The sequence below is a fragment of the Oryx dammah genome, unplaced genomic scaffold (genome assembly GCF_014754425.2).
Source record: "Oryx dammah isolate SB20612 unplaced genomic scaffold, SCBI_Odam_1.1 HiC_scaffold_13, whole genome shotgun sequence".
In the NCBI taxonomy this organism is placed as follows: Eukaryota; Metazoa; Chordata; class Mammalia; order Artiodactyla; family Bovidae; genus Oryx; species Oryx dammah.
The window spans coordinates 29,596,176-29,619,773 of NW_024070197.1; the positions used below are offsets into that span (position 1 = coordinate 29,596,176).

General features: G+C 54.7%; 2 protein-coding genes across 9 annotated transcripts; one reads left to right on the plus strand and one right to left on the minus strand.

Moving 5' to 3' along the window:
• Window positions 1-15: 15 nt before the first annotated feature.
• On the plus strand, window positions 16-6,386 carry ACD (ACD shelterin complex subunit and telomerase recruitment factor). 6 transcript variants are annotated; one of them, XR_005723319.1, is made up of 12 exons: window positions 16-708; window positions 802-938; window positions 1,083-1,176; window positions 1,263-1,339; window positions 4,581-4,625; window positions 4,734-4,768; window positions 4,852-5,003; window positions 5,083-5,209; window positions 5,294-5,345; window positions 5,524-5,897; window positions 6,029-6,120; window positions 6,200-6,382. XR_005723319.1 is itself a non-coding variant. In XM_040253328.1 (12 exons), the coding sequence occupies exons 1-12, from the start codon at window positions 610-612 to the stop codon at window positions 6,276-6,278; spliced, it is 1,368 nt and encodes a 455-aa protein (XP_040109262.1). In that variant the 5' UTR covers window positions 16-609; the 3' UTR covers window positions 6,279-6,386. The 6 variants fall into 6 exon arrangements, 5 of the variants coding, with proteins under 5 accessions (XP_040109262.1, XP_040109261.1, XP_040109264.1 ...); XM_040253328.1 differs by having other exon boundaries at window positions 5,083-5,179; window positions 5,259-5,345; window positions 6,200-6,386; XM_040253327.1 differs by having other exon boundaries at window positions 5,083-5,179; window positions 5,259-5,345; window positions 6,011-6,120.
• Window positions 6,345-18,248, minus strand: CARMIL2 (capping protein regulator and myosin 1 linker 2). Of its 3 annotated transcripts, none has more exons than XM_040253243.1 (38): window positions 18,140-18,248; window positions 17,783-17,877; window positions 17,635-17,685; window positions 17,327-17,389; window positions 17,097-17,221; window positions 16,871-16,962; window positions 16,607-16,677; window positions 16,416-16,489; window positions 16,195-16,270; window positions 16,028-16,116; window positions 15,833-15,927; window positions 15,666-15,752; window positions 15,470-15,582; window positions 15,279-15,356; window positions 15,103-15,179; window positions 14,911-15,015; window positions 14,675-14,744; window positions 14,458-14,539; window positions 14,270-14,366; window positions 14,131-14,188; window positions 13,854-14,026; window positions 13,334-13,676; window positions 12,043-12,171; window positions 11,847-11,960; window positions 11,507-11,667; window positions 11,339-11,426; window positions 11,013-11,162; window positions 10,851-10,917; window positions 10,142-10,377; window positions 9,215-9,315; window positions 8,771-9,131; window positions 8,563-8,685; window positions 7,706-7,742; window positions 7,480-7,551; window positions 7,156-7,377; window positions 6,929-7,009; window positions 6,582-6,659; window positions 6,345-6,495 (listed from the first exon to the last, which is right to left on the minus strand). In XM_040253243.1, exons 1-38 carry the CDS (start codon window positions 18,177-18,179, stop codon window positions 6,395-6,397), a joined length of 4,275 nt encoding a protein of 1,424 aa, XP_040109177.1. In that variant the 5' UTR covers window positions 18,180-18,248; the 3' UTR covers window positions 6,345-6,394. The 3 variants fall into 3 exon arrangements, with proteins under 3 accessions (XP_040109177.1, XP_040109179.1, XP_040109178.1); XM_040253245.1 differs by lacking the exon at window positions 6,929-7,009 and having other exon boundaries at window positions 13,334-13,435; window positions 13,514-13,676; window positions 18,140-18,247; XM_040253244.1 differs by lacking the exon at window positions 6,929-7,009 and having other exon boundaries at window positions 18,140-18,247.
• Window positions 18,249-23,598: the final 5,350 nt, after the last annotated feature.

Here is a 23,598-nt window from a genome sequence, read left to right on the forward strand (position 1 = left end):
CAAAGACTCGGACACGACTGAGCGACTTCACTTTCACTTTTCACTTTCATGCACTGGAGAAGGAAATGGCAACCCACTCCGGTGTTCTTGCCTGGAGAATCCCAGGGACGGGGGAGCCTCGTGGGCTGCTGTCTATGGGGTCGCACAGAGTCGGACACGACTGAAGTGACTTAGCAGCAGCAGCAGCAGCAGCAGCAAGACTGCGCATTTTGTAGATGAGGAAAGTGGAGTCACAACAAATACTTGCTGAACTCCTTGAGGTCACAGGCGTTGAAGTGACCATGCTTGACTGCAGCCTCGGGTTCCAGAGCTCTCCCTCTCCATCGGAGCCAGTTCTTGGACCCTTCTTGCCCAGCGTCACAGGAGACTTGAAGAACGCCTCGCCGCTGCTTGGAGAGATGCTCGGGTAAGCGTAAACAGGACGGAATCCAACTGAACTAAGTTCCCGACCAAGACGCGCTCGTGCGCACGCGCGGGCACGCTCCTGGGCGGGGCCTCGACCTCTGGTCCCGCCCAGACGACCGGCGTTTCCTCTCTCGCGGCGAGGCGGGGCCGCGTCACACGGGAAAAACGCGGGCTAGAGGCTCCCCGCGGGCCCCAGCGGCGAGAATGGCAAGTTTTGGGGGCCTGGTCCTGCGACCCTGGATCCGAGAGCTGGTCCTAGGGTCAGAGGCACTCTCAAGCCCGCGGGCGGGGCAGCTGCTCAAGGTGAGTTTTCCCCCCAAAACACACCCTTCTCAGAGCCCGGAGACCCGGGCGGGGCCCCAAGGCGGTGGGTTTGACGCCGGTCGCCGCCCTCAGGTACTGCAGGAGGCCAAGGCCCAGAGCCCGTCCGGTGCCCCTGACCCGCTCGAAGCGGAGGCCGTACTGCTTGTATCCGACGGGACCCACAGTATCCGATGCCTAGTGACGGCGGAGGCCCTGAACGCCTCAGACTGGTGAGAGAGGCTCCGCGGAGCTTGGGAACTTTGGACTCGGGTGAGAAAGCACGAGCCTTTAGCCCTGAGCCCGAGGTGGGCGGGTCCCAGGCGGGCAGGGCTGCGTTCTGGCGAGCGCTTCAGTGAGGACCGCGCTTGCCGCAGGGAGGAGAAGGAATTCGGCTTCAGAGGGACAGAAGGCCGAATACTGCTGCTGCGGGACTGCAAGGTCCGCGTCCAGGTCTCCGAGGGAGACACGGTGAGTGGTGGAGCTGGCTTGGGTGGATTACTGGGCCTGATTTCTTGAAAACTCCTGAGACCCGGTCCCTGAACTCACTCCTCCAGCCCGCGGAGTTCTTCCTCCAGGTGGACCGTTTCGCTCTGCTGCCCACGGAACAACCCCGGGAACAGGTGACTGCTTGGTAAGTGATGCCTCCACTCTTCAACTGTACTCTTCACCCAGGCCAGGCTGGGGTTGGCATAGGCCTTGTGGGTTTGAGGGCTTGGGGCTTTAGTAACATTGAGCGCTTGTTGTTTTTGTTCAGTTGCTAAGTCGTGTCTGACTTTGTGACCCCATGGACAGCAGCACATCAGGTTCCTCTGTCCTCCACTATCTCTCGGAGTTTGATCAAATTCATGTTCATTGAGTTAGTGATGCTATTTAATCATCTCATCCTCTGTTATCCCCTTCTCCTGCCTTTAGTTTTACCCAGCATCAGGGTGTTTTCCAGTGAGTCAGTTCTTCGCCTCAGGTGGCCAAAGTATTGGAGCTTCAGCTTCAGCAACAGTCCTTCCAATAGATATTTAGGGTTTATTTCCTTTAGGGTTGACTGGTTTGATCTCTTTGCATTCCAAGAGAGTCTTCTCCAGCACCATAATTCCAAAGCATCAGTTCTTCAGCACTCAGCCTTCTTTATGGTCCAGCTTTCACGTCCATACATGACTACTGGAAAAACCATAGCTTTGAATATATGGACATTTGTCAGCAAGTAATGTTTTTGCTTTTTAATGCACTGTCTACATTGATCATAGCTTTCCTTCCAAGGAACAAGTGCCTTTTAATTTCATGGCTGCAGTCACTGTCCGCGGTGATTTTGGAGCTGAAGAAAATAAACACTGTCACTGCTTCCACGTTTCCCCTTCTATTTGCCAGGAAGAGATGGGACTGGATGCTAATGATCTTAGATTTTTGAATGTTGAGTTTCAAGCCAGCTTTTTCACCCTCCTCTTTCACCCTCATCACAAGCTCTTTAGTTCCTTTTCACTTTCTGCCATTAGAGTGGTATCTGTATATCTGAGGTTATTGATTTTTCTCCCAACAAACTTGATTCCAGCTGTGATTCATCCAGCCTGGCATTTCACATGATATACTCTGCATATCAGTTGTACTCTTTTCCCAATTTTGAACCAACCAGTTGTTCATGTCCAGTTCTAACTCCTGCTTCTTGACTTATATACAGATTTCTTAGGAGATAGGTAAGTTGGTCTGGTATTCCCATCTTTTTAAGAATTTTCCAGTTTGTTGTGATCCACACAAATGCTTTAGCATAGTCAACGAACAGAAGTAAATGTTTTTCTGGAACTCTCCTGCTTTCTCCATAATCCAGTGTTGGCAGTTTGATATCTGGTTCCTCTGACTCTTTGAAACTCAACTTGTACATCTGGAAGTTCTTGGTTCACCTATTGCTGAAGCCTAACTTGAAGGATTTTTGAGCATTACCTTGCTAGCATGTGAAATCAGTGCAGTTGTGCAGTAATTTGAACGTTTTTGGCATTGTCCTTCTTTGGGGCTGAAATGAAAACTGGCCTTTTCCAGTTGTGTGGTCACTGCTGAGTTTTCCAAATTTGCTGACATATTAAATGCAGCACTTTTTAACAGCATCATCATTTAGGATTTTACATAGTTCAGCTAGAATTCCATCATCTCCACTAGTTTTGTTTATAGTAATGCTTCTTAAGGCCCACTTGACTTCACACTCCAGGATGTTCACTTCTAGGTGAGTGGCCACATCACCATGGTTACTGGAGAATTACGGCCTTTCTTATATGGTTTCTCTGTGTGTTCTTGGCCCGTCCCCTCTTAATCTCTTGTTTCTGTTAGGTTTTTACTGTTCCTGTCCTTTATCCTGCCCATCCTTAGATGAAATGTTTCCTTGAAATCTCCAGTTTTCTTAAAGAGACCTTTAGTCTTTCCCATTCGGTGTTCCTCTGTTTCTTTGCATTGTTCACTTAAGGCTTTTTTTTAACCTCTCCTTGCTGTTCTTTGGAACTCTGCATTCATTTGGGTATATCTTTCCCTTTCTCTCTTGCCTTTTGCTTCTCTTCTTTCCTCAGCTATCTGTAAGGCCTCCTCAGACAACCACTTTACCTTCTTGCATTTTTTTCTTTGGGATAGTTTTGGTCACCACTTCCTATACAGTGTTACCAACCTTTGTCCATAGTTCTTTGGGCACTCTATTAAGTCTAATCCCTTGAGCTTTTTACCTCCCCTGTATAAGCATAAGGGGTTTGATTTAGGTCATACCTGAATGACCTAGTGGTTTTCCCTACTTTCTTCAATTTAAGCCTGAATTTTGCAATATGGAGTTCATGATCTGAACCATAGTCAGCTCCAGGTCTTGTTCTCGCTAACTCTATGGAGCTTCTCCATCTTTGGCTGCAAAAAACACAGTCTGATTTCAGTATTGACCATCTGGTGATGTCATGTGTAGAGCTGTCTCTTGGGTCGTTGGAAAAGGATGTTTGCCATGATCAGTGTGTTCGCTTGACAAAACTCTGTTAACCTTTGCTCTGCTTCATTTTGTACCCTAAGGCCAAACTTGCCTGTTACTCTGGTTATTTCTTGATTCCCTGCTTTTGCATTCCAATCGCCTGTGATGCAAAGGGCATCTTTTTTTGGTGTTACTTCCAGAAGATCTTCATAGAACCAGTCAACTTCAGCTTCTTCGGCATCAGTGACTGTGATGTTGAATGGTTTGCCTTGGAAATGAACCAAGATCATTCTGTCATTTTTGAGATTGCACTCAAGTACTGCATTTCAGATTCTCTTGTGGACTGAGGGCTACTGCATTTCTTCTAAGGGATTCTTGCCCACAGTAGTAGATGTAATGGTCATCTGAGTTACATTCGCCCATTCCCATCCATTTTAGTTCACTGATTCCTACCTAAGATTTGATGTCACTCTTGCCATCTCCTACTTGGCCACATCCAATTCACCTTGATTCATGGACATAACGTTCCAGGTTCCTGTGCAGTTTTCTTTACAGCACTGGACTTTACTTTCATCACCAGGTACAGCTGAACATCACTTCCACTTTGACTCAATCACTTTATTCTTTCTGAAGCTTTTAGTAATTGCTCTCTGGTCTTTCCCAGTAGCATACTGGACACCTTCCAACCTTGTGGGGGAAGGGGGCACTCATCTTCCAGTGTCATACCTTTTGGCCTTTTCATACTGTCCATGGGGTTCTCCAGGCAAGAATACTGGAGTGGGTTGCCATTTTCTCCTCCAGTGGATCAAGTTTTGTCAGAAGTCTTCACTGTGACCCGTCTGTCTTGGGTGGCCCTTCACAGCATGTGTAGCTTCACAGAGTTACGCCCCTTCACCATGACCAAGCTGTGACTCATAAAGAACAGTGACTGCCTACCACTCCTCTTTTCCAGCAACGAGGACCCAGATGTGCGGAAAAAGCTCGATGACTGCTTGGAGTGAGTGTGGGGCTGGCTCCTTGGGTCAGGTGTGGTTCAGTCGGGGTGACAGATCTGTGCAGGTAGGCTTCAGGATGTTCCTCAGACTTGTCCCCTCTGTTTCTCTAGGGAGCACCTTTCAGAGTCCACCTCATCCAATGCAGGTAACTGGCAACCCCACTGCTTCCTTAGTAAAGCCTCCCCTCCTCCTCTGAGCTTCAGCCCATCCTCTGGTCCCCTGCCCTAGGTCTTCCACTGTCCCAGCTTCTGAATGAGGTAGAGGTGGACCAGGAGCATCAGAAGGCGCTAGTGTGCCTGGCTGAGAGCTGTCTGATGCTGGCAGGTCCTGACATGGCAGCCCCCATCACCCCCTGGGCTGCCTCTCGCTGCAGAGCCACGGTCAGTCTGGGGCTTCTCTTGGGAAATGTCAGCGTGGGAAGTTGGGCGAGGGCCCAGACTGTACGTTCTCATCCCACAGGGAGAAGCTGTGTACACTGTCTCCAGCCTACGGCTGCACATCCCTGAGAATGACCAGCAAATCCTGAGCTCTCTGGGCCCAAGTCAGAGGGCACAGGGTAAGGAAGACTGGAGAGGTCAAGAGGGAGGTAAGCCTGCCCAGTGCCCCCAGTGCTGATAAGCCTCCCCCACCCCCAGGCCCTGAGCGATCCCCATCACACCTGGCTCTGCAGGACCTGTCACTGAGTCTGATCTCCTCCTCTTCTTCCTCACCCAGTTCTTCAGGTAAGGTGATGCTTAGGCCCCGTGTTCTTGCTGCTGTCAATCAATTAGGTGCCTGGGCTCTGAAAGGGTACCCAGCTGGGTGGGGGTGAACACAGTCCCTGCAAGCCTCTGCTCACAGGTCCTTCAGCTGATCTGAGCTGAGGGGACTGTGCCCATAGTGAGTCCCCCTCCTCCTCAGGAACCCCTGCCTTACCCAGCCACCTGCTGTCAAAGGAGAACAGTGCCAGCATCAGCCTTCTGCCTCCTCTGTCCTTGGCTGCTCCAGACCCAGTACAGAAGGGCAGCTCCCAGCCCCTGTCAACCATCTGCTCAGCCCACGGCTCCCTGCCCCCAGTGTCCCCACACCCCAGCAGTGTACCCAACGCCCCACTCCTGAGCTGCACCCCAAGCCTGTCACGCCTTGGCCATGCCCCCAGTATACACCAGGCCCATGTAAGCAGTGCCCAGAAACCTAGCCTGGAGTTCAAAGAGCTTGGGTTACCCCCCAAGACCTGGCAACATTCTCCAAGGACAAGAACCACCAAGGGAACGCTGGAGTCCAGCTGTGTCTGGGTGAGCACAGCCCCCCCAGCTGGAGAGTAGAAGGGGGTGGACCTTGGGTAGAGCTGGGCTGGGGGCTGGGGCAGCCTTGGGTGAGGTTAGAGGCCTTTTTGGCCCCTTTCCAGACATCATGTTCCCTTCAGGACCCCCCAGAGAGGCATCGTGATGGTTCTGCCTTCCAGTATGTGTACAAGCCACCTTGCTCCTCCCTGTGTGCCCAGGTCCAGGCTGCCAGGTGAGTGCCTGGGGCTTCCCCTGCTGTCTTAGTTGCCTGACCCCGTCCCCCCGACCTAAAACCTTGGTTCTCTTCTCAGGCTCCCTCCCCAGCTCGTGGCCTGGGCCTTGCACTTTTTGATGGAGCCACAGCCGGACTCTGAACTGACCCAGATGTGAGGACTCATGGGAGGATGTGTGCACAGGTCCAGGCCCGGGGGCGGATAAACAGAGCTCCACACTAGCTTCCTTCGAGTTTTTTAATAAAATAATCTCATGCGGCAGAAAGGAAGAGGTCAGGGGTTGGGGCCGCCGCCTCTTTGGTTTGTGGTTGGGGAGGGTGGGCTGGAGGGCTCTGTGGACTGGGAGGGTAGAGGCTCGGCTTCAAGGCCAGATCCTGCACAGAAAGAGAGGGAGAGAGGAAGCGTTAGGACTGAAGCAAGCAGTCCTGCCGCCCTCCCAGCTGACCCTGGCCCCCCTTACCTATGCTTGGAGATGGAGGTGCCTCAAGCTTTGGCCTGCGCTTGAGGACAGGGGAGCGCTGTAGCCGCAGGGGCCGTTCTGTGGGATACAGACAGACCTGGGGAAGGATGCTAAGGGCTGGCCGCCTGTCCTCACTGTCCCCCCCCTCCCAACACTTACTTGCCTTTGGAGCCTCCGCCTTCCCCTCACCCTCCCATCCCTGGCAGTGGTGGCTCCTAGCCTTCTGGCTCCAATTTTTCAACCCCTCAGGACACTGGTGGCCCTTCAAGGACCAGAGCCACGAAGGGAGCCCACTCTTCCCCCATCTCCTTCTGTATTCCAGCCCACAGGGAGGTGTCCCCCCTCACCAGCAGGGGCCTGGAGCTGGTCCTCATGCACAGACACTGCTCGTCGCCCTGCCAAGCGGGGCTGCGGCCTCAGCCAGCCATCTGGGGGAGGCCAGGGGGGTCAGGGTGTGGGCCCGACAGCCACCCTTGTTCCAGCCCTTGCCTCCCACCTTCAGGGTCTGAGTTCCCAGAGGGGACTCCTCCAGTCCCTAGCCCAGTATCAAGTGGAAGCTGGGGTATTTGCTTACCTTCGTTCCTGGAGCCTAAGCAGGGATCCTCTGGGAGGCCCAGGCTGTCTGGGGAGGGGCTGGATCTTCGGGGGCTTGGGCTGGGACATGGGGAAGGGGGACCTGGACCATCCTGTTGGCCCCAACCACGGCCCCTGAGCTCTGCATTCAACTGTTGCCCCAGTGTCTTCCAGGTGGCAGACTCAGGCCCTTGGCCCCCTGGCCCAGGTCTGCATGAAGGGTCTGTAGGGAGAGGATGTCAGCCAAGACCTGGGTCAGGCAATGGTCCGATCCCCTGCAGCTCGTCTGTCCCACATGCTCCCCAGCACCGTGGCTCTCACTCACCAGCAGACACAGAGTGGGTCCGGGACTTGATCGAGATGGGAGGAGCCTCTGTGGAACTGTCCATAATGTCACCTGCAAAGGCAGGGTCGGGGGCTTAGGCACCAGACCTTGGTGAGGGGAAAAATAAACATGGCTCCTCCTCCTCCTTCCCCCAGGAGAGAAAATCCCTTGTGGACTGTCTCTTCCTCTCCCAAAATATACTGCACCAGCCCAGGGTCCCACTTACCATCCGAGCCAGCCTTCTTGATTTCTCCATCTTTGCTCTGTGGGAAACAGGGAAGTCAAGCTTAGTCCTGTCCCACCCTCATGCTAGCCTTGTTTTATTTATTATTGTTGTAACTGCCACTAACAGCCACCATGGGTTGGGCAAGAACATGGCAGACCCAGTCCTGGTCTTGGAGCTCAGTCTGTGGTGGCGGACAGTTAACACACAGAAGCACATGCAGGCACAAACACACAAAGTGACTTCTCAGCTCTGTGACTCACTTTCTGTAACTTAGTGTTTCTAAATTCAAGCTGAGTCTCACTTCACATGTGTTTTTTTAAATTTTCCTGCAAAGTTATTATAGGGATAGTCCATAGGGTGGTGATTCTTACTAGGAACTGTGATCAGAGAGTGGCATTAGCAGGGTGCATGGAAGAGTCAAGGAAGCCCCATAGGAAAACAGAGATGGAGGAAGAGGGAGGGACCTTGTGTAGCCCTTGGATGGTGGTGAGAGGCTGGAAGTGGGGCAGAGAGGAGTTCCAGACAACGGAGCCTATATGAAGGTCCTGAGATGCAACTGGGGTTGACAGCAGTGAGGTGAAGGCAGTGACCAGGGATGAGGCCCCGTTGGGAGGCAGGATGAGGAGTCAAGTCCCCTAGATTTGCTGTTTCCCAGATTTCTGTTAGATCTGCAGAGAATGGGACTGTCCCCGCTGCAAGGAGGAGATACTGATGGCCTGGTTCAGAGCGGAAACCAAGAGGGAAGAAAGGGTGAATCTGGCAGACCTGTCAGGAGTCTCCTGGTCACATATATCACCCACATAAAGCCAGCCACGTGCTACCTGCCTCGTTCCCCACAGCACCCCTTTCCAACTCACCTGCTTCCTCTTGCCGTCGGCACTCCCGCTGCCTCTGCTCACGCCGATCCTCTGCAGCATCACTTGTACTCGTTGCTCAAAGGATGGGGCCAGCTCTGTGTCTCCCCGCTCCAAGGGCCGCCGCTGGGGACAGAGACACCGAGTGGTGAGGGAGCCCGCTGCCCCCACTGTTCCAGGGGAGCCCTCGCTCCTGGTCACCAGGCCTCACCTTGTCGGGCCTGGCACCCACTGTCTCCTCCTCCTCAGCAGGGAGCAGTATCAGGGAGTAGGCCTTGCTTTCGCGGGTGTATCGAGGCCGACTCCTGCGGGTTGGGTCTGGGCTCCCGGTGCCCCCCTCGGCCCCAGCAGGCTCCTCACCACGGCCAGGACGGGCCGGTGGCCGAAGCAAGTCCCCGAGTGTGGTTTTTCGAGAGCGGGGAGCTGCTCCAGGGCTGGTCTCAAGATCAGGTCGTGACCCACGTGTTGAACGAGGCTTCTTGAAGGCAAAGAGGGTGCCCAGCTTCTTGCGAAGTGTACGGGGGACAGGGGTGGTACCCCCTTCAGCTGCCGGGTCCTCCTCGGGGGCCCAGCTGTGGGAACAGCCAGCAGTGAGTGGGAAAGCCCATGGAGCAGCCCACCCTCTCCCCCACCCTTGCAACTGCCCCTTACTCACAGGCGATCCTGGTGGATCAGCCTTTTGGAAAAGAATTCCTCCACGCCCTCATCCACGCGGGCACTGAGCCCATTCCCTTCCTGCGGCAGGGCTGGGGGCACCTGAGAGACACCACAGGGTTAAAGGGCTGAGTTCAATCGTGACTTCTTCCCACCTTCCTTGTCCAGCGGCAGGCTCTGGGCAACTCCAGGACCTGGGAGCTGCAGTGAGCCTTTGGAGCTGCTGTTACGAGCTCCCCCCGTCCAGTGGCCGGGCAGAGATGCTGGTTTCACATACGCCCCTCACCTGTACTTGGCCCTGGACATACACAGCTCACACCCATTCTCGTCCCACTTAGTATCCCAAACCACCTGGTCACCAGCAGACTAGAACCCAGGTGTCCCCTGGGTCGCACGTTCTCACTTGCCACCCTCTGCTCCAAACAGTCCCTGCAGTACCCTCCACCCCCACCCCACTCGGCCTGCTGCCGGCTCAGCGGCGCCTGCTGCTGCGTCAGACCCTCTGGGGGGCCTCAAGCGGGCTCCTCCCCACCTCCGGCTCTGTGCCCACGACCCGTGCCAGTACCCAGCCCACACATACACCCGCGCTGGACGTGCGGTAGACGCAAGACTGTCCCCACGGGAGGAGGGGGCAGCATCTTTCAGTAACCCTGGGGGAGGGAGGGTAAGACAGACAGCCCCTCTCACACATCTACCCGTGCAGCAGCCAACCCGAGGCAGAGTCCTACCCCAGGCGCTCCCCCAACGAAATCCACACACTCGTGACCCCGCATGAGCATGGCCTGAGGAAGGGGGTGGCCAGGAAGACGCCAGAACTCGGCTGCGTGACCCCACCACCCACCTCCCTGCCCGCCATCACCCATAAGAGTGAACGGGCCGCTTGAGACCCCCAATTCCACGAGCTCTGGAGTGGGGGGAGGGCGCTCACCTGGGGGCCCCCCGGCGGCGGGCGGTGGTGGTGCTGGCGCCGCGGCCGTGGTCGGGTCCGGGTCGGATGGCGCAGGGGCTGCCCGGAGGGCGGCAGGTCCATGCGAGGCAACGGGCCGGCCGGGGGCCCTGGGGCGGCGGGGCTCGGAGAGCCACGAGCGGATGGCCCTGCCTGCGGCTCTGCATCTTCCCCCGGAGCCGCCAGCTCGGGCTCCGGCTCTAGCTCCTCAGCAGCACCTGAGCAGAGGGCACCAGAAGAGCACCGAGCGCCAAGCCCGGGGAGGTGGCGGCGGCGGCAGCGGCGGCGTTAGGGTGGCGGGGGACCCGCCCAGGGCGTGGGGAGGGGCTGGGCTACGCCGCCCGCCCCCCTGCCCGCCCCTCCCCCGCTGCCGCTGTCCGTGGTGCTGCGCGCGGCCCCGAGCGGCGCGCGGCCCCGCGACGCCGCCAGGCATGCGCATCCCGCGGGTTGGGAAGGGAGGGGGCTGTAGAGTAGGGAACAAATCGAGAGAAGACTGTGTCCCGGCCCTGGTCTCAGGTCCCACCCTGTGCTAACTGACCCCAACTTTATAGTTGCCCGGGGTCTTGGCCTGGCCCACTCAACGGTCAGGGAGTTCCCAGGGCAGAGAGGAATATATTTTGTCAAGGTGGACAGGTCTATCTAATGGAACTTTAGTCCAACCTGAGTAACTTCCCCTGGGGCCCTGACTTACTGTGAGTGGAGGAGTCCAGGTGAAGACAGTGGAGGGATTCAGCCCATTTCTGCGGAGGACTTTCATCCTGGTGAGGAGGGCACAAACTCAGCCTGGGGTCCATACCCCAGAACAAGATGGGAAGATCTAGGGTTCTAGGCCCAGAGTTCTGCGACCACCTACCTTCTGCTCCTCTTCATCCTCCTTTTCTTTCTCCTCAGGGAAGAAAAGACCTTCCAATTCCCCAGGCCCAAGGGGGCTGGACTCATCTCCATCTAGTGTCAGTATGACAGGGGGCATTGCCTCTGTTGCCTGTTGAGCCAGACTCTCCACCTGCAATATCAGGCACCCCAAAGATGGGGAGGCAGGGCCTCAGCCATAGTTCTATCAGTGCCAAGAGAAGCCCAAAATACTGGGCTACATGATCCCAAAAGACATTACAGAACCTCGGCAAGGCAGTGGGCAGGGGTGTGTGTCTGTGTGTGTGTAAGCCCACAGTTCCTCCTCACCAGCCGATCCCGGGCTGCACTCAGACCTGCCACAGCCTGAGCCACAATGCTCTCTGCCAAGGTCCCTGTGACTGACAGGCGCATGTCCCTGATGGCAACAGAGAACAGGGGTTAGTGTGCTGTCTTTATCCAGTCTAGCCTGGTCCTGCCCAGCCCAATCCAGCCTACCTGAGCCGAGTGAAGGCATCTTGCAGCAGGTGCTCTGGGAGCAGCTCTGGGAGACCCCTTGAGCCCCCGAGGACCCCCTCTAGCTGTTCCCTCCACCTGGGACCCTGCAATGTCTGTGGGCAGAGACTCCTTGTTGTGTCCAGTGTGGCCTGAGTGAAGTCCTGGTCAAAGGTCAGAGCACAGTGAGCATGTGGCCCGGGCCCAGCCTCACTGGCTTGGGGCTCCAAACCCCCAAAGAACACTGGGGGTTACCACAGACTCGGGATACCACAGTCACACCTCTGGATGGGGGTCAAGGCTGCATATGGTGGGGGCAGCTGGGGCCAGGGCACTATCTCACCTGAATGTCCCGGCGGCACACCTCTCCCACCTGTCCCAGCAGGCCCTCCAGCTTCTGCCGCAGCTGCCATTGGTGGCTTGGGGAACTTCCAGCCTCATAAAGAATGGGGAGAATCTGGAGGCCAAGGAAGAAAAGGAGTTGCAAGCTGACCCCTAACTAAGAGGGAGGCGTCCTCGTAATGGGAGGGAGTGCTCACACTGAGAGAGAAGTTGGCATTTTGGATGGCATCCTCAGCCTGGTGCACAGCAGCTTCACCCTGGGGTCCAGCCCCACAGCCCAGCAACTCCACGTGCTCCTGTACCGACTGACACAGTTCATTCACTTCCTGGTGGGCAAGAGGACTCAATTGTAGCCTGGTCCCCTCCCTGTCCCCCAGATCCTGACTGCCCCCTTCCCAAGGTCTCCGCAGGGTGGGTGAGGTCCTGAAGCTGACAACATCAGGACAGTCACTTGGGAACCTTATCTGTTCAAGAAGGGAGAGAAGTGTCTCCTTTGGTTCATTGCAGGGACTTTATATATACTTCCTAAACGTCCAGAATAGGAAGGAAAAGAGGGGCTAGTCATGTCAGTGAGCTCAATCTGTTCATCATCGACCTAGAGGACAGATTGAGGGATGGAGAGAAATGCGAGTGAAGAGCTGTGGAGGAGAGACAAGGGGGAAGCAAAGGATAGTTGGGTGGGAGTAAGGAGCGGTGTTTGAGAATGGGTCAAGATGAAGAACCAAGGAGGCCTGTGGGGGCTGCAGTGCGGCCAAGAGAGACCTGGACTGAAGCTCTGTCCACAGCACTTGGTGGGTGTGGGCGCCAGTGAGACTGGGCTCCAGGGTAGAAGAGTTTTTTAGGAAACGACGAGATCACCTGTAGAATGTGAAGCTCTGAAGTTGTCAAGATGCCTGGGCTCTGGAGCTTGGCAGAGAAGTGGGATTTGGGAACAGGTGGATGGGGAACATTTCACCAAGTAGTGGAGAGAGATGAAGTCAGAAGAAGTGTCATTGGGTTGGGCCACAACAGAGAGGGAAGGCCCTGTGAATGGGAATTCACAGGTGGGGCTACAGTTGGGGATGGGGAGAACTGCTGAGGATTTAAAATACCTCCTGTCTTTAACTAGGGAGCCTCTTTAAATGATTTAAGGGAATTTCCTGTGGTCCAATGGTTAAGACTCCATGCTTTCACTGCAGGGGCCTAGGTTCATTCCTTAGTTAGAGAAATAATATATCGCAAATCAGCTGTGTGCAGTAGCCTCCCCACGCCCAGTTTTTTTTAATTGAAAAAAAAAAAAAAGCTTTCAAAAGGCAGCTAGCAGCGTTATCCGGGGGAGCTATTTCAAGAGCTATCAGTTCCACTGCAGATCAAGGAGAAGGACTTGTCTGGGACAGCAGGATTCAGGCACACTGGCTGCCCTCAGACTCATGGAGTCTCTTGGCAGCCACAACCCTCCCCATTCTTTACAGTCTGTTGGTGCTCAAGGCTGAGTAGGGGAACTCTGACCTGTTCAGAGGGGTCTGACCCCAGACCCAGGGGCTTTGGGCGGGAGGTGCAGTCAGCAGAGGTGTGGTCTGTGCGATTGTTCCTCAGGAGACAGGCTTGGATCTGGGCACAAGAGAGGCTGAGAAGTGGCAGGGCAGAACAAAGCGCAGGGCAAGGCAGGGGAAGAGGGGGGACCCCCACCTGATGCACGGCCCGTGCTGTCAGTTCAGGACGGCTGCGCTGAGCCTGGGCCACGTCATTCAGTGGCAGAGGCATGGCCTTCAGGCTGCGGTTCTGTTCCAGGGCCTGTGCCACGTCCAGCAGGCCCAGAGCAGATGTGTGGTTTCGGTCCCAGACCACAGACCTGGGCCAGGCGGGGCTTTAGTCAGGGACGGAGCTCTGCAAGGAGCTCCCAACCCCTCTGGCCTTTCCATTAGCACCCCTGAGCTCTACCTGCCCTGCTTCATTCAGCCCTACCCCAATAAGCCCCTCCATACATGCCCTCTTTCCCTGTTAGTCCCATCCCTGTGACTCCACCCACCTGAGCCTCGTGTTAACCCGAAGCGCCTTGGCCAGCATCTTGGCACCCGTGTCCCCCATGGCGTTGCCGCTGATATCCAGGGCTGTCAGGTTAGGATTGGTGCCCAGGGCCCGGAGCAGGACGCCGGCGCCCAGCTTCAGCCGTGACTCAGCCACAGACAGAGACTGCAGGGGCTAGGGTTAAGAAAAAGCCATTTGCAGTTGGAGTCAGGGGCTAGCAAGGAGGACGGGTCTCAGGGTCCATTGCCTGAGGATCCCGTGTGTTCCTGTGAACTCACACAGTCGTCATCCTGCATGAGCTGAACAATCCGGTGCAGGACGTCGTCCAGGGTCTCCCTGTGGGAGGAGGCAGCAGTTGGGAGAAGACCCGGGTTGGGGGGTGCAATTGGGAGGCCCAGGAGGCAGATGGGGGCTCACCTGCACCGGACGTTGAAGTTCCTTCCAAGCGCCACGTGTCGCAGGGACCGGCTCCTCCCGATGGCCAGCACCAGAGTCACCATGTCTGAGCCAAAGCCTGGGGGGTGGCTCGGGTCACACACAAGGCGAGGCTGCAGGGGGTGGGAATTTGGTGGGTGGTGGGAGGATGGGTTTCTGGGCGGCCTCACCATTATCTGCCAGATCCAGGGAGCTCACTGCGCCAGCATCACACACCAAGTCTTGTATCACCTGAGCACCCGCCGAGCGCAGCTGAAGGTGGGAAGTGGAGCCTGCTCAGGCCAACAGGCCACAGGTGGGGAGGATCAGGAGCCCAACAGTCCAGTGCACCCGCTCGCAGCCCCCAGCCCCAAGGGCAAGTCCCGCGGCTCCGGATGCGCTGCTCACCTCACACGCGCTGAGGTCCAGGTGTAGGTCATTCAGGTGCGTGTTGAGCGCCAGGCCTTCCAGAAGCGCCCTGGGAGAGGGTGTCACAGCGGGTAGCAGAAGCTGGGAGAAGGGTCCTCAGAGAAGAGCGCGAACAGAAAGAAGGAAGGATGCCCGGGAGGTCAAGGGTGCGATAAGAGCGGGGTGAGGTGCCGAGACGAAGCCTGGGTGTTGGCCGACAGGCAAGGGACACTGACCTGAGTGCGTCGGGTGGCAGTTTGCAGCCCGCCAGGCCCAGGTGCCGAAGCGTCCCGGCGCGGCTGAGGAAGAGTTGCAGGGCATCGGGCGCAGCCCTGGACTTCCTGGGGTGGGGAGTGGGCGGAGTGGGCGTCCTGGCGCGGGGAGGCGGGGTCCGGCAGAGTCCCCCCCCTCCCGCCCCGCCCCCTTACGTGCGGGAGAAGACGTTCCTCGAGGCGTCTAGGTGGGCCAGGCTGGAGCAGCCGCCGCGGGACAGCGCCGCGAAGAGCTGCGAGAGGAGGGTGTGGGCCGGAGGACTGAGCGCCCCGCCTCCAGTCGCCCCTTGGGATACAGGCCCGCCCAGCCCTACAGATCACCCCCCACTCACAGTGTCCAGGGCGGTGTCGGTGCCTGCGAGATTCAGGAATGTCAGAACGTTAGGACGGCTCAGGAAACTATAGAGGCCCTGGCGGGAGGATGGAGATGGGAAGGAGTCAGGGATCATTCCAGCAAGAGCTTCCCGACACCCCACTGCCTGCAGCGGCGTCCCCAATCACCTTCCTAAAGACAGCCACTCACCCCACGGTCCTCCGAAGCCCCCAGTGCCCCGGGGTTCCCGGAAAGGTCCAAGTGGGTCAGGGCAGAGTCAAAGGCTGAATTGGAAGCCAGTGCCCGGCCTAGAGCCCTCATTCCTGGTGATGGAGGAGGGGGGCTCACCATCAGGAGACCCCACCTCCAAGCTCCACCACCCCACACCATCCTCAGGCCTGCCTACCTCGCGGCGTCAACCCAGTCTGTGCTAGGCTGAGTCTCCTCAGGGCTCCAGGATGCTTCTCTAGGTGTCTGCTAAGGGCAGCCACACCTGCGGGATGGGAGTAGGAGCCGTGTGGGTCTCACCACCTCCAGCACCAGCCCCCAGGGCTTCCCCAGGCTCAGGTGTACCTCGGTCATCCAGCAGGTTCCCAGCCAGGCTGAGCTCCCGCAGTCCAGAGCTGGTGTGTCCCGCCAACGCCTGGGCCAGTCGCCGGACAAAGTCTCTGGGGACCAGACCACACCCCAGGTGTGAAGCTTTGAGCCTGGATTCCCCGCTCTTCCCCAGGCCACTAGTCTCTCCAACCCAAGCCCTGTCCCCCCTACCCTCTCAGGCCACAGGTCTCCAGCACCAGCTCCTCCAGGTGGGATGACTGATTCATCATGTGCAGAATCTGTTCTGAGACCTCAAGGCTCTGAGAACCAGAGTGGGAGAAAGAGCTCAGCAGGCGGCCCACTGACCCACCCTCCCCATCCTCCTCTGTGCTTCTCACCAGCTTCATGTCCACGCAGGAGAGGCACCGGAACCAGAGATTGTAGGATAGGGCAGCCACACTCAAGGCCAGGTCCCTGGGCGGAAGAAGGGGCAGGAGCAGAGCTCAGGATCCCCCAGCCAGATCCTAAGTCCAGTATCCGCTCTCTCCATGGAGAAGCTAAGGCCAGGAATGTGGCTCATGCAGTCTTCCTCTCCTCACAGCCCTGGAGGGACACTCACCGACTTCCCAGATGGCTGAAGTCTCCTAGGCTGAAATGGCGGCAGCCCTGACGATGGTAGATAGTGTCCACATCCTGGGTGGGAAGAAAGTACCTCCAACTTGCTTGGGACCACAAGAGGTAGGGGGCACTTCTCAAAGCACCAGGGGAATTAGATGTCTCCAGAGCCCCCAGAGAGGGCCCTACTCTCACCCACTGAATCTCCTCTCGGAAAGGGAAGCCATTGTAGTCACACAGGGCCTCGTATGTCTCCGAGAAGCCCCCTGGGTTGGCGCCAAAGGTGTGATGGTGCAGGAATTGGGGCAAGAGAGAGACAAAAGGTCAGAGATGGAGAATGATCAGCCCCAGGCTGGGTAGTGGCTGAGTGCCTCTGTTCAGTTTGTTGAGCCCTTCAAATCCAGGGGTCATGCAGGAGGTCAGCTGGAAGCCCTGAGTGGCCCCCGCCTTGGCCCTTACCACAGGGGCTGCTGGGTGAGGTGGCTTCTGAGGAGCTGCTTTTCTCCAGCCGAGCCAGCATGGAGAGGGGTGTGGGCCTCCGGAAGAGTTTCCTGAGGAGGGGGATGAAGAAGGAGAAGGGGGCAAGGAAGTTCTAGGCCCTGGGAGTGAGGCCCCCCACAGCGACATCCAGGGCACCCCTCGCTGCCCCTCTTCCCTGCCAGCCCTGTCAGCTGCTGGGCCTCACCCAAGGGTTGAGCGAGGGAAGACCTTCCTGATGGCAGCAGCGATGTGCTGGGCCAGCTGTTCCAGAGCAGCCACACCAGTAAACTCCAGGACCAGTTCAGGCAGGGACTCCAGCTCAAAGGTGACCTGGGGGTGGGGGTCGGGTAAGGGATGGGCTCCATGTGGGGCTGGGGGTGGGGAACAGAGGACAAGACCAGACTGCAGGAGCCGGTGGGGTACTAGGGGTCTCACCTGAGGGGGTGTCTCCTGCAGCACCATGGCTTGGACCTCCAGGTAGCTGAATGTGCAGTCCACCTATGGAGTGCCTGGGTGAGCTCAGACCAAAGCGCGAGCCCCACCCTCTCGGGAGCCCAGTCCTTTGTGCAGCCTGGATCTCAGAGCCAGACCTGCCTAGACTCCAGTCCTGCCTGATGTCGGCAGCCTAGTGCTGTTGGGAGGGCAGAGTCCACAAGGACAAGATGGACAGCGTTACAGATGCAGCCCTCATCAGGAAAGCTGCTGGAGGGCAAGGGGGCAGTGGCTGGGCCGTTGGGACTCACCCTCAGAGGGAGGCAGGTGTGGAGCAGGTAGGCTCTCCATCGGAGCAGCACCTGAGGGGAGAGAGTGTCTCACACCTTGGGCAGGGCAAGAGGCTCCTTCTGCTTGGGCCCCAGTGGCCCTCCCAGGCAGGCTCTGCCCCAGCCATACCAGGACATGACCTTGCTCGGCACCCTCCCGCTCTGGCAGCCAGGTTTTCAGTAGCAGTTCTGCCTCCTTGGGCCACAGGAACTTGGTGATTTCGCCTGTGGAAGGGCAGCCTGCTGGGAGATGGGTCCTGCCATGGAGGTCAATTCGTGCCCACGGTCTGTGGTCTCTATGGGGCTAGGGGGCCTGGGCTCATCTACGGGGCCAGCGAGGAAGGAGTGGAGTGGATCTGGGCCACCAAACCCTCCTGAGGACCAGAGGGAACCACTTGCCGGGTGCCCCCGGACTCTGGGTGGGCCATTCGTTCCGGGGCCGCACGGCTTCCTCCCAGCCAAGTAGGAGAGAAGGACCGGCGCTTACCTCGCAGCTCGCAGGATATGCCGTCGGGGGTCTGGGCCATGCGGCCGGCCCAGCGGCCGGAGCTGGCCCAAGGAGCTCAGGCGAGAAACGGTAGCGGCGGCGGGCGAGCACAGGAAGCCTGGGGCCCCGGCAGCAGAGCAGCCACCTGCTCCTCCTGCAGCGGAAGGTACGCACCGCTTCCTGCCCCCGGCCCGGCTCCTCCCCGCTCGGCCTCCGCGGGCCAGATGTCAGGCGGGTACGAAGGAGGTGGGCAGATGCCAGCTGCCCGCCTGCGCCGTCGCTACTCTGTAAGGGTAGATCTGAGGAGGGAAGGGAGAGGTGTGCCCGGGAGGGTCTCGCACGTCGCGTGCCTCTTTCGGTTCCTAGCCCCCTAACTTCCACCCTGCTACAGTCCCTTCTGTGAGCACCAGGGGGCGCTGCCCGCTCGGGGAATCTGCGGCCCACCTTGGCCAGTCCCCTCCAAAGCCCAGCGAGGGAGGTGGACCGCAGGCAGGAGGTGGACCTCAGGCAGGATACATAGGGCATCTGTTCAGAACGGAGCATCGGATTCCTCCTAACCTTGAGGACCCTATCTGTTGCTCCTAACCTGGAGTCCCTCACCGCGTCGGAGAGACACAAACTCTTGAAAGGGTGGGAGAAACACCAGATGGGCCCAGATGCCCTTCTCTGCGGCAGAGGTCCTCAGCTTTCATCAGGTTCAAGCTGGGTAAGGGCCAGAAGGTGCCACTGCAGGGAGGGGTGGAGTGACTCGAGAGCAAAGGCAATGGATGTAGGGGTCCTCCCATGTCTGCCTTCTCCCTGAGCTGGAGAGAGCATGGGGAGGAGGAACCACTAGCAGAGAGGAAAGCTACTCTCTCTGCAGGAGTAGGTGGCCATCAGGTCATGGGATGCATGATGCCCTATAGAAGACCAGGGACCTAGATTCTGGAGAGTTCACAGGAGGGGATTTAACCTTTTTCTTCCATTACAATCTAATTAAACTCTATGAGAAGAGAAACAACCTTCTGCCTTGCCCATAGCTGAGCCAGGCAGGGTGAAATAACCTGAGAAGTGAGACACTGGGCAGTCCCTTGGCTTCTCCCCACCTCCTGCTCCCCCTCCTCACTTTGAGGCCTGGAGACAGTGAGAGCATTTTTCAGTCATCTGACCATCGGCAGCATCTGCCCGTGCCCAAACCTCATCTCCCTTTGCTGAGGACCACCACCGACTAGGACAAAGTGGCAAGTAGAGATCGAATCGTAAAAACCTGCAGGAAGCCACCTCCCTTAAAGCAACAGGCCCAGGTGTGGCAGCCCAGGGGCCATAGGGATGGACTCAGTTGGAGAGGGAGCTAAGTTCCTGCCAACAAAGGCAAGAGGAAGTCCTGCTCTGCTGCCTCCCAATCTGAAAGGAGGGAGTTCAAGTTAAGACTCTTGGAAGACCACAGAAGCTATCAACTGCTTCTAAGGCATGAGCTCACACACAGTATGGCCAAGTGGTCAGGAAGGAAAGTTCTGAAGGTACGTTGCCTGAATTCAAGTCCTGACTCTGCTTAACAGCTGTCTGACACTGAGTAAATCACCTCATCTTTCTGTTTAGGCTTCCAGTTCCTGTTTTCTAAGCTGGAACTTTAGACTTACCTCGGAGTGTAAAGATTAAATGTTTATTAAGAGAAGTGCTCACAATAGTATCTGGAACTCAGTGAACACTCACAGTTGCCAAGTCTTACTGGGACAAACTTAAGACTCCAGAATAGAAGGACAGAAAACCTCCCTCCCTGGGATTTTTCGAATGAGAAATACAAGAGGGAATAAATGCCAAAGGCTTCGAGCGGCTCCTAGGTGGCGGGATTCTCAAGACCAACAGCCACACTGGTAGCATCAGCCCTAGTCTAGTGAGTGCTATGGGAACAAGCAGAGGGCTGTGGAAGAGGAAACCAGGATCAGCTGGAGATTAGGACAGGGGTGCTAGGCTAGCCACACATCTCCGTAACTGCTTGCTGTCAGGGTGGCAGTGACAAAACAAACCTGACTGCCATCAGAGGCCTAGTGAACACATGGGGCTCAGCTCCCACAAGCGAGTGACTCAAGGAGAGAAGCCTTCAATTTGTTCAAGACCGTCTGTGTGTTCTAGACAGCATGACACCCTGTAGGCACTCAAGAAATGCTAAAAACTCATAATGAGGAATAAGCCCCGCCTGTTCCAGCAGTACAGGATGACAGGCCAGGCTGCAGCTCCCAGAAGCGCCACAGGTTCCTGTCAAAAGCTCTCTGGTGTGGAGCACTGGGAGAAGGTTTTACATTTCATGGAGTCACACAGGATGTATCATGGGGATATGCCAATGGTGAGGAGGGGTAGGGAGGTAGGTAGGGAATCCCCTTCCAGCCTTATCTGCATCAGAATGTCATTTTTCTTGCCCCCTCCCCAAGCAAAACCAATCTGCTTGTAAACAATTTGAACATACACAAAAACAGAAAAGCTATGTTGAAAAAGCAGGTAAACTGCTTGCTGTTCTATTAAAATATTTTCTATTAAAAAATTTTATTTGGGTTGGGGGGACATGCCACATGGCTTGCAATATCTTAGTATTCCAACCAGGGATCTAACTTGGGCTCTTTATAGTGGAAACATGGAGTCCCAACTACTGGACCACCAGGAAATTCTCTATAATTAAAAAAATTTTATAAAAATAGCTAGCTAGTGGGAAGCTTCTATAAAACACAAGAAGCTCAGCTCGGTGCTCTGTGATGACCTAGATGGGTGGGGATGGAGGTGAGGTGGGGGGGAGGTCCCAGAGGGAGGAGACATGTATACATATAGCTGATTCACTTCACTGTACAGCAGAAAGACAACACTGTAAACCAATTATTAAAAAATTTTTAAAAAGCTGCCTGCCCACTGAAACAAATCTGGCCGCAGGCACTCTGCTCCCTGGTGGCAGCAGGGGTTAGCCCATGCATGGGATACAGACCAAATGCCCTGACAGCCTCAGGCCACTAACAGTCAATCCAAGTTGCTGACTGCCTGGTTCACAGTCCTAGATGGTGCCAATTTTCCTGGGAGATCCCAGTGCATGAGCACTACCACCCAGCCACAGGCTTCACACGTCTAGTCTTCTGTTACTTTTCACTGAAAACCACTAAGTTCAAATTCTGCTTAAAACCCCCTGGACTTCCTTAGTGGTCCAGTGGTTAAGATTCCACGCTTCCAATGCAGGGGAACAACAGCTTTGATCCCTGGTCAGGGAAGTGCCTCATGCCATGAGGTGTGGCCAAAAAAAGAAAAGCACCCTATATATAATTACCTTGAGATAATAAAAGCTATTTATGACAAACCCACAGCCAATATAATACTCAATGGTGAAAAGCTAAAAGCCTTCCCATGAAAACATGGAGTAAGACAACAATGCCCACTCTCACCTCTTCTATTCAACACAGCATTGGAAGTCCCAGCCACAGTAACCAGACAAGAAAAATAAAAGGTATCCAAATTGGAAGGAAGAGGTAAAATTATCATTATATGCAGATGAAATAATACTATATATAGAAAACCTTAAAGACTCCACACAAAAGCTACTAGAACTGATAAATGAATTCAGCAAGGTAGCAGGATACAAGATTACATAGAGAAATTGGCTGTTATTTCTTTACACCAACAATGAAACATCAGAAAGGGTATGAACAAAAATCAATACCTCTTAGAATCATAACCCCCCAAAACAACACACTTATGAATAAACTTCACCAAGGAAGTGAAGACTTAAATATGATGAGAACTATAAAACATTAATAAAGAAAACTGAAGATAATTCAAAGAAATACATATCCCCTGCTCTTGGATTGGAAAAAGTAATGGTGTCAAAATGTCCAAACCACCCAAAGCAATCTACAGTTTTAATGCGATCCCTATCAAATTACCGATGACATTTTTCACAGAACTAGGACACAGAATCCTAAAATTCATATGGAACCATAAAAGACCCAGAATTGCCAAAGCAGTCCTAAAGAAAAACAAAGCAGGAGGCATAACTCTCCTAGACTTGAGACAGACTATAAGCTACAATAATCAGAACTGGCACAAAAGCAGACACATGGATCAATGGAACAGAGGAGACAGCTCAGAAATAAGCCCACACCTACAGTCAATTAATCTTTGACAAAGGAGGCAAGAATATGCAATGAGAAAAAGTCTTTATAGCAAGTGGTGCTGGGGAAGTTGAACAGCTGCATGTAAATCAATGAAATCAGAACACACCCTCTCACCATACGCAAAAAAACCCACAAAATGACTTAAAGACTTAAACAGAACAAGACACCATAAAACTCCTAGAAAACATAGACAAAACATTCTGTCATAAATCGTCCCAATGTTTTAAGTCAAGTGTCCCAAAGAAATAGAAATAAAAACAAAATTAAACAAATGGGACCTTATCAAACTTACAAGCTTTTGCAGAGGAAAGAAAACCATAAAAAATCTAAGAGACAACATATGGAATGGAAAAAATATTTGCAAATAATGCAACTGACAAGGGCTTAATCTCCAAAATATATGAAGAGTTCATACAACTCAACAATGAAAAATTAAACAATCCAACCCAAAAATGGGCAGAAGACTTAAGTCATTCCTCCAAAGAAGCACAGATGGCCAATATGCACATGATGATATTCAACATCACTAATTTATTAGAGAAATGCAAATCAAAACTACAGTGAGGTATCACTTCTTAACAGTCAGAATGGCCATCATAAAAAAAGATTTGATCCAGCAATCCCACTCCTGTGCACATATCTGGGCAAAACTATAATTCAAACACATACACACACCCTATGTTCATACCTGCACTATTCACAATAGCCAAGACATGGAAGCCACCTAGATGTCCATCAACAGATACAGAAGATGTGGTACATAGACACAATGGACTACTACTCAGCCACAAAACAGAATGAAAAGCGCTACTTGCAGCAACATGGATGCAACCAGAAATTATGTTAAAGGAAGTAAATCAGAAAAAGACAAATACCATATGATATCACTTATATGTAGAATCTCAAATATGACACAAATGAGCTTATCTATGAATCACAGACATGGAGAACAGACTGGTGGTTGCCAAGAGGGAGGGACAGAGAGGGAGGCTGAGATCAGCAGATGTTAAGCTTTTATATATAGAATGGATTAAAAAAAAAAAAAGGTCCTACTGTATGGCACAGAGAACTATAGTCTATGATAAACCAAAATGGAAAGGAGTATTTAAAAAAAAAGGAATATATATAACTGAATCACACTGCTGGACAGCAGTAAGTAACATATTATAAATCAACTATACTTCAGTAACCAAAAAACCCTGTAATTTGTGGCCAAAGCTTTCACCTAAAATGGGTCTGCCAGAGCAACCTGCCCAGAAATGGACAACAGCAAGATGGTAATTCATCAATACAGAAACTTCCTAATGCATTCCCTTCCCATCCTGCTTCCCA

Bases quoted from the DNA above. Each gene is read 5' to 3' on its own strand.
- ACD (XM_040253327.1), top strand. From the start codon at position 610: ATGGCAAGTTTTGGGGGCCTGGTCCTGCGACCCTGGATCCGAGAGCTG. The intron at 5,004-5,082 runs GTCAGTCTGGGG...CTCATCCCACAG, and splicing joins CCTCTCGCTGCAGAGCCACG to GGAGAAGCTGTGTACACTGT. The intron at 5,898-6,010 runs GTGAGCACAGCC...GCCCCTTTCCAG, and splicing joins TGGAGTCCAGCTGTGTCTGG to ACATCATGTTCCCTTCAGGA.
- CARMIL2 (XM_040253243.1), bottom strand. From the start codon at position 18,179: ATGGCCCAGACCCCCGACGGCATATCCTGCGAGCTGCGAG. The intron at 10,378-10,850 runs GTAAGTCAGGGC...CCCTCTGCTCAG, and splicing joins CCTGGACTCCTCCACTCACA to GTGCTGCTGAGGAGCTAGAG. The intron at 7,552-7,705 runs GTAAGTGGGACC...CTGCCTTTGCAG, and splicing joins CAAGAAGGCTGGCTCGGATG to GTGACATTATGGACAGTTCC.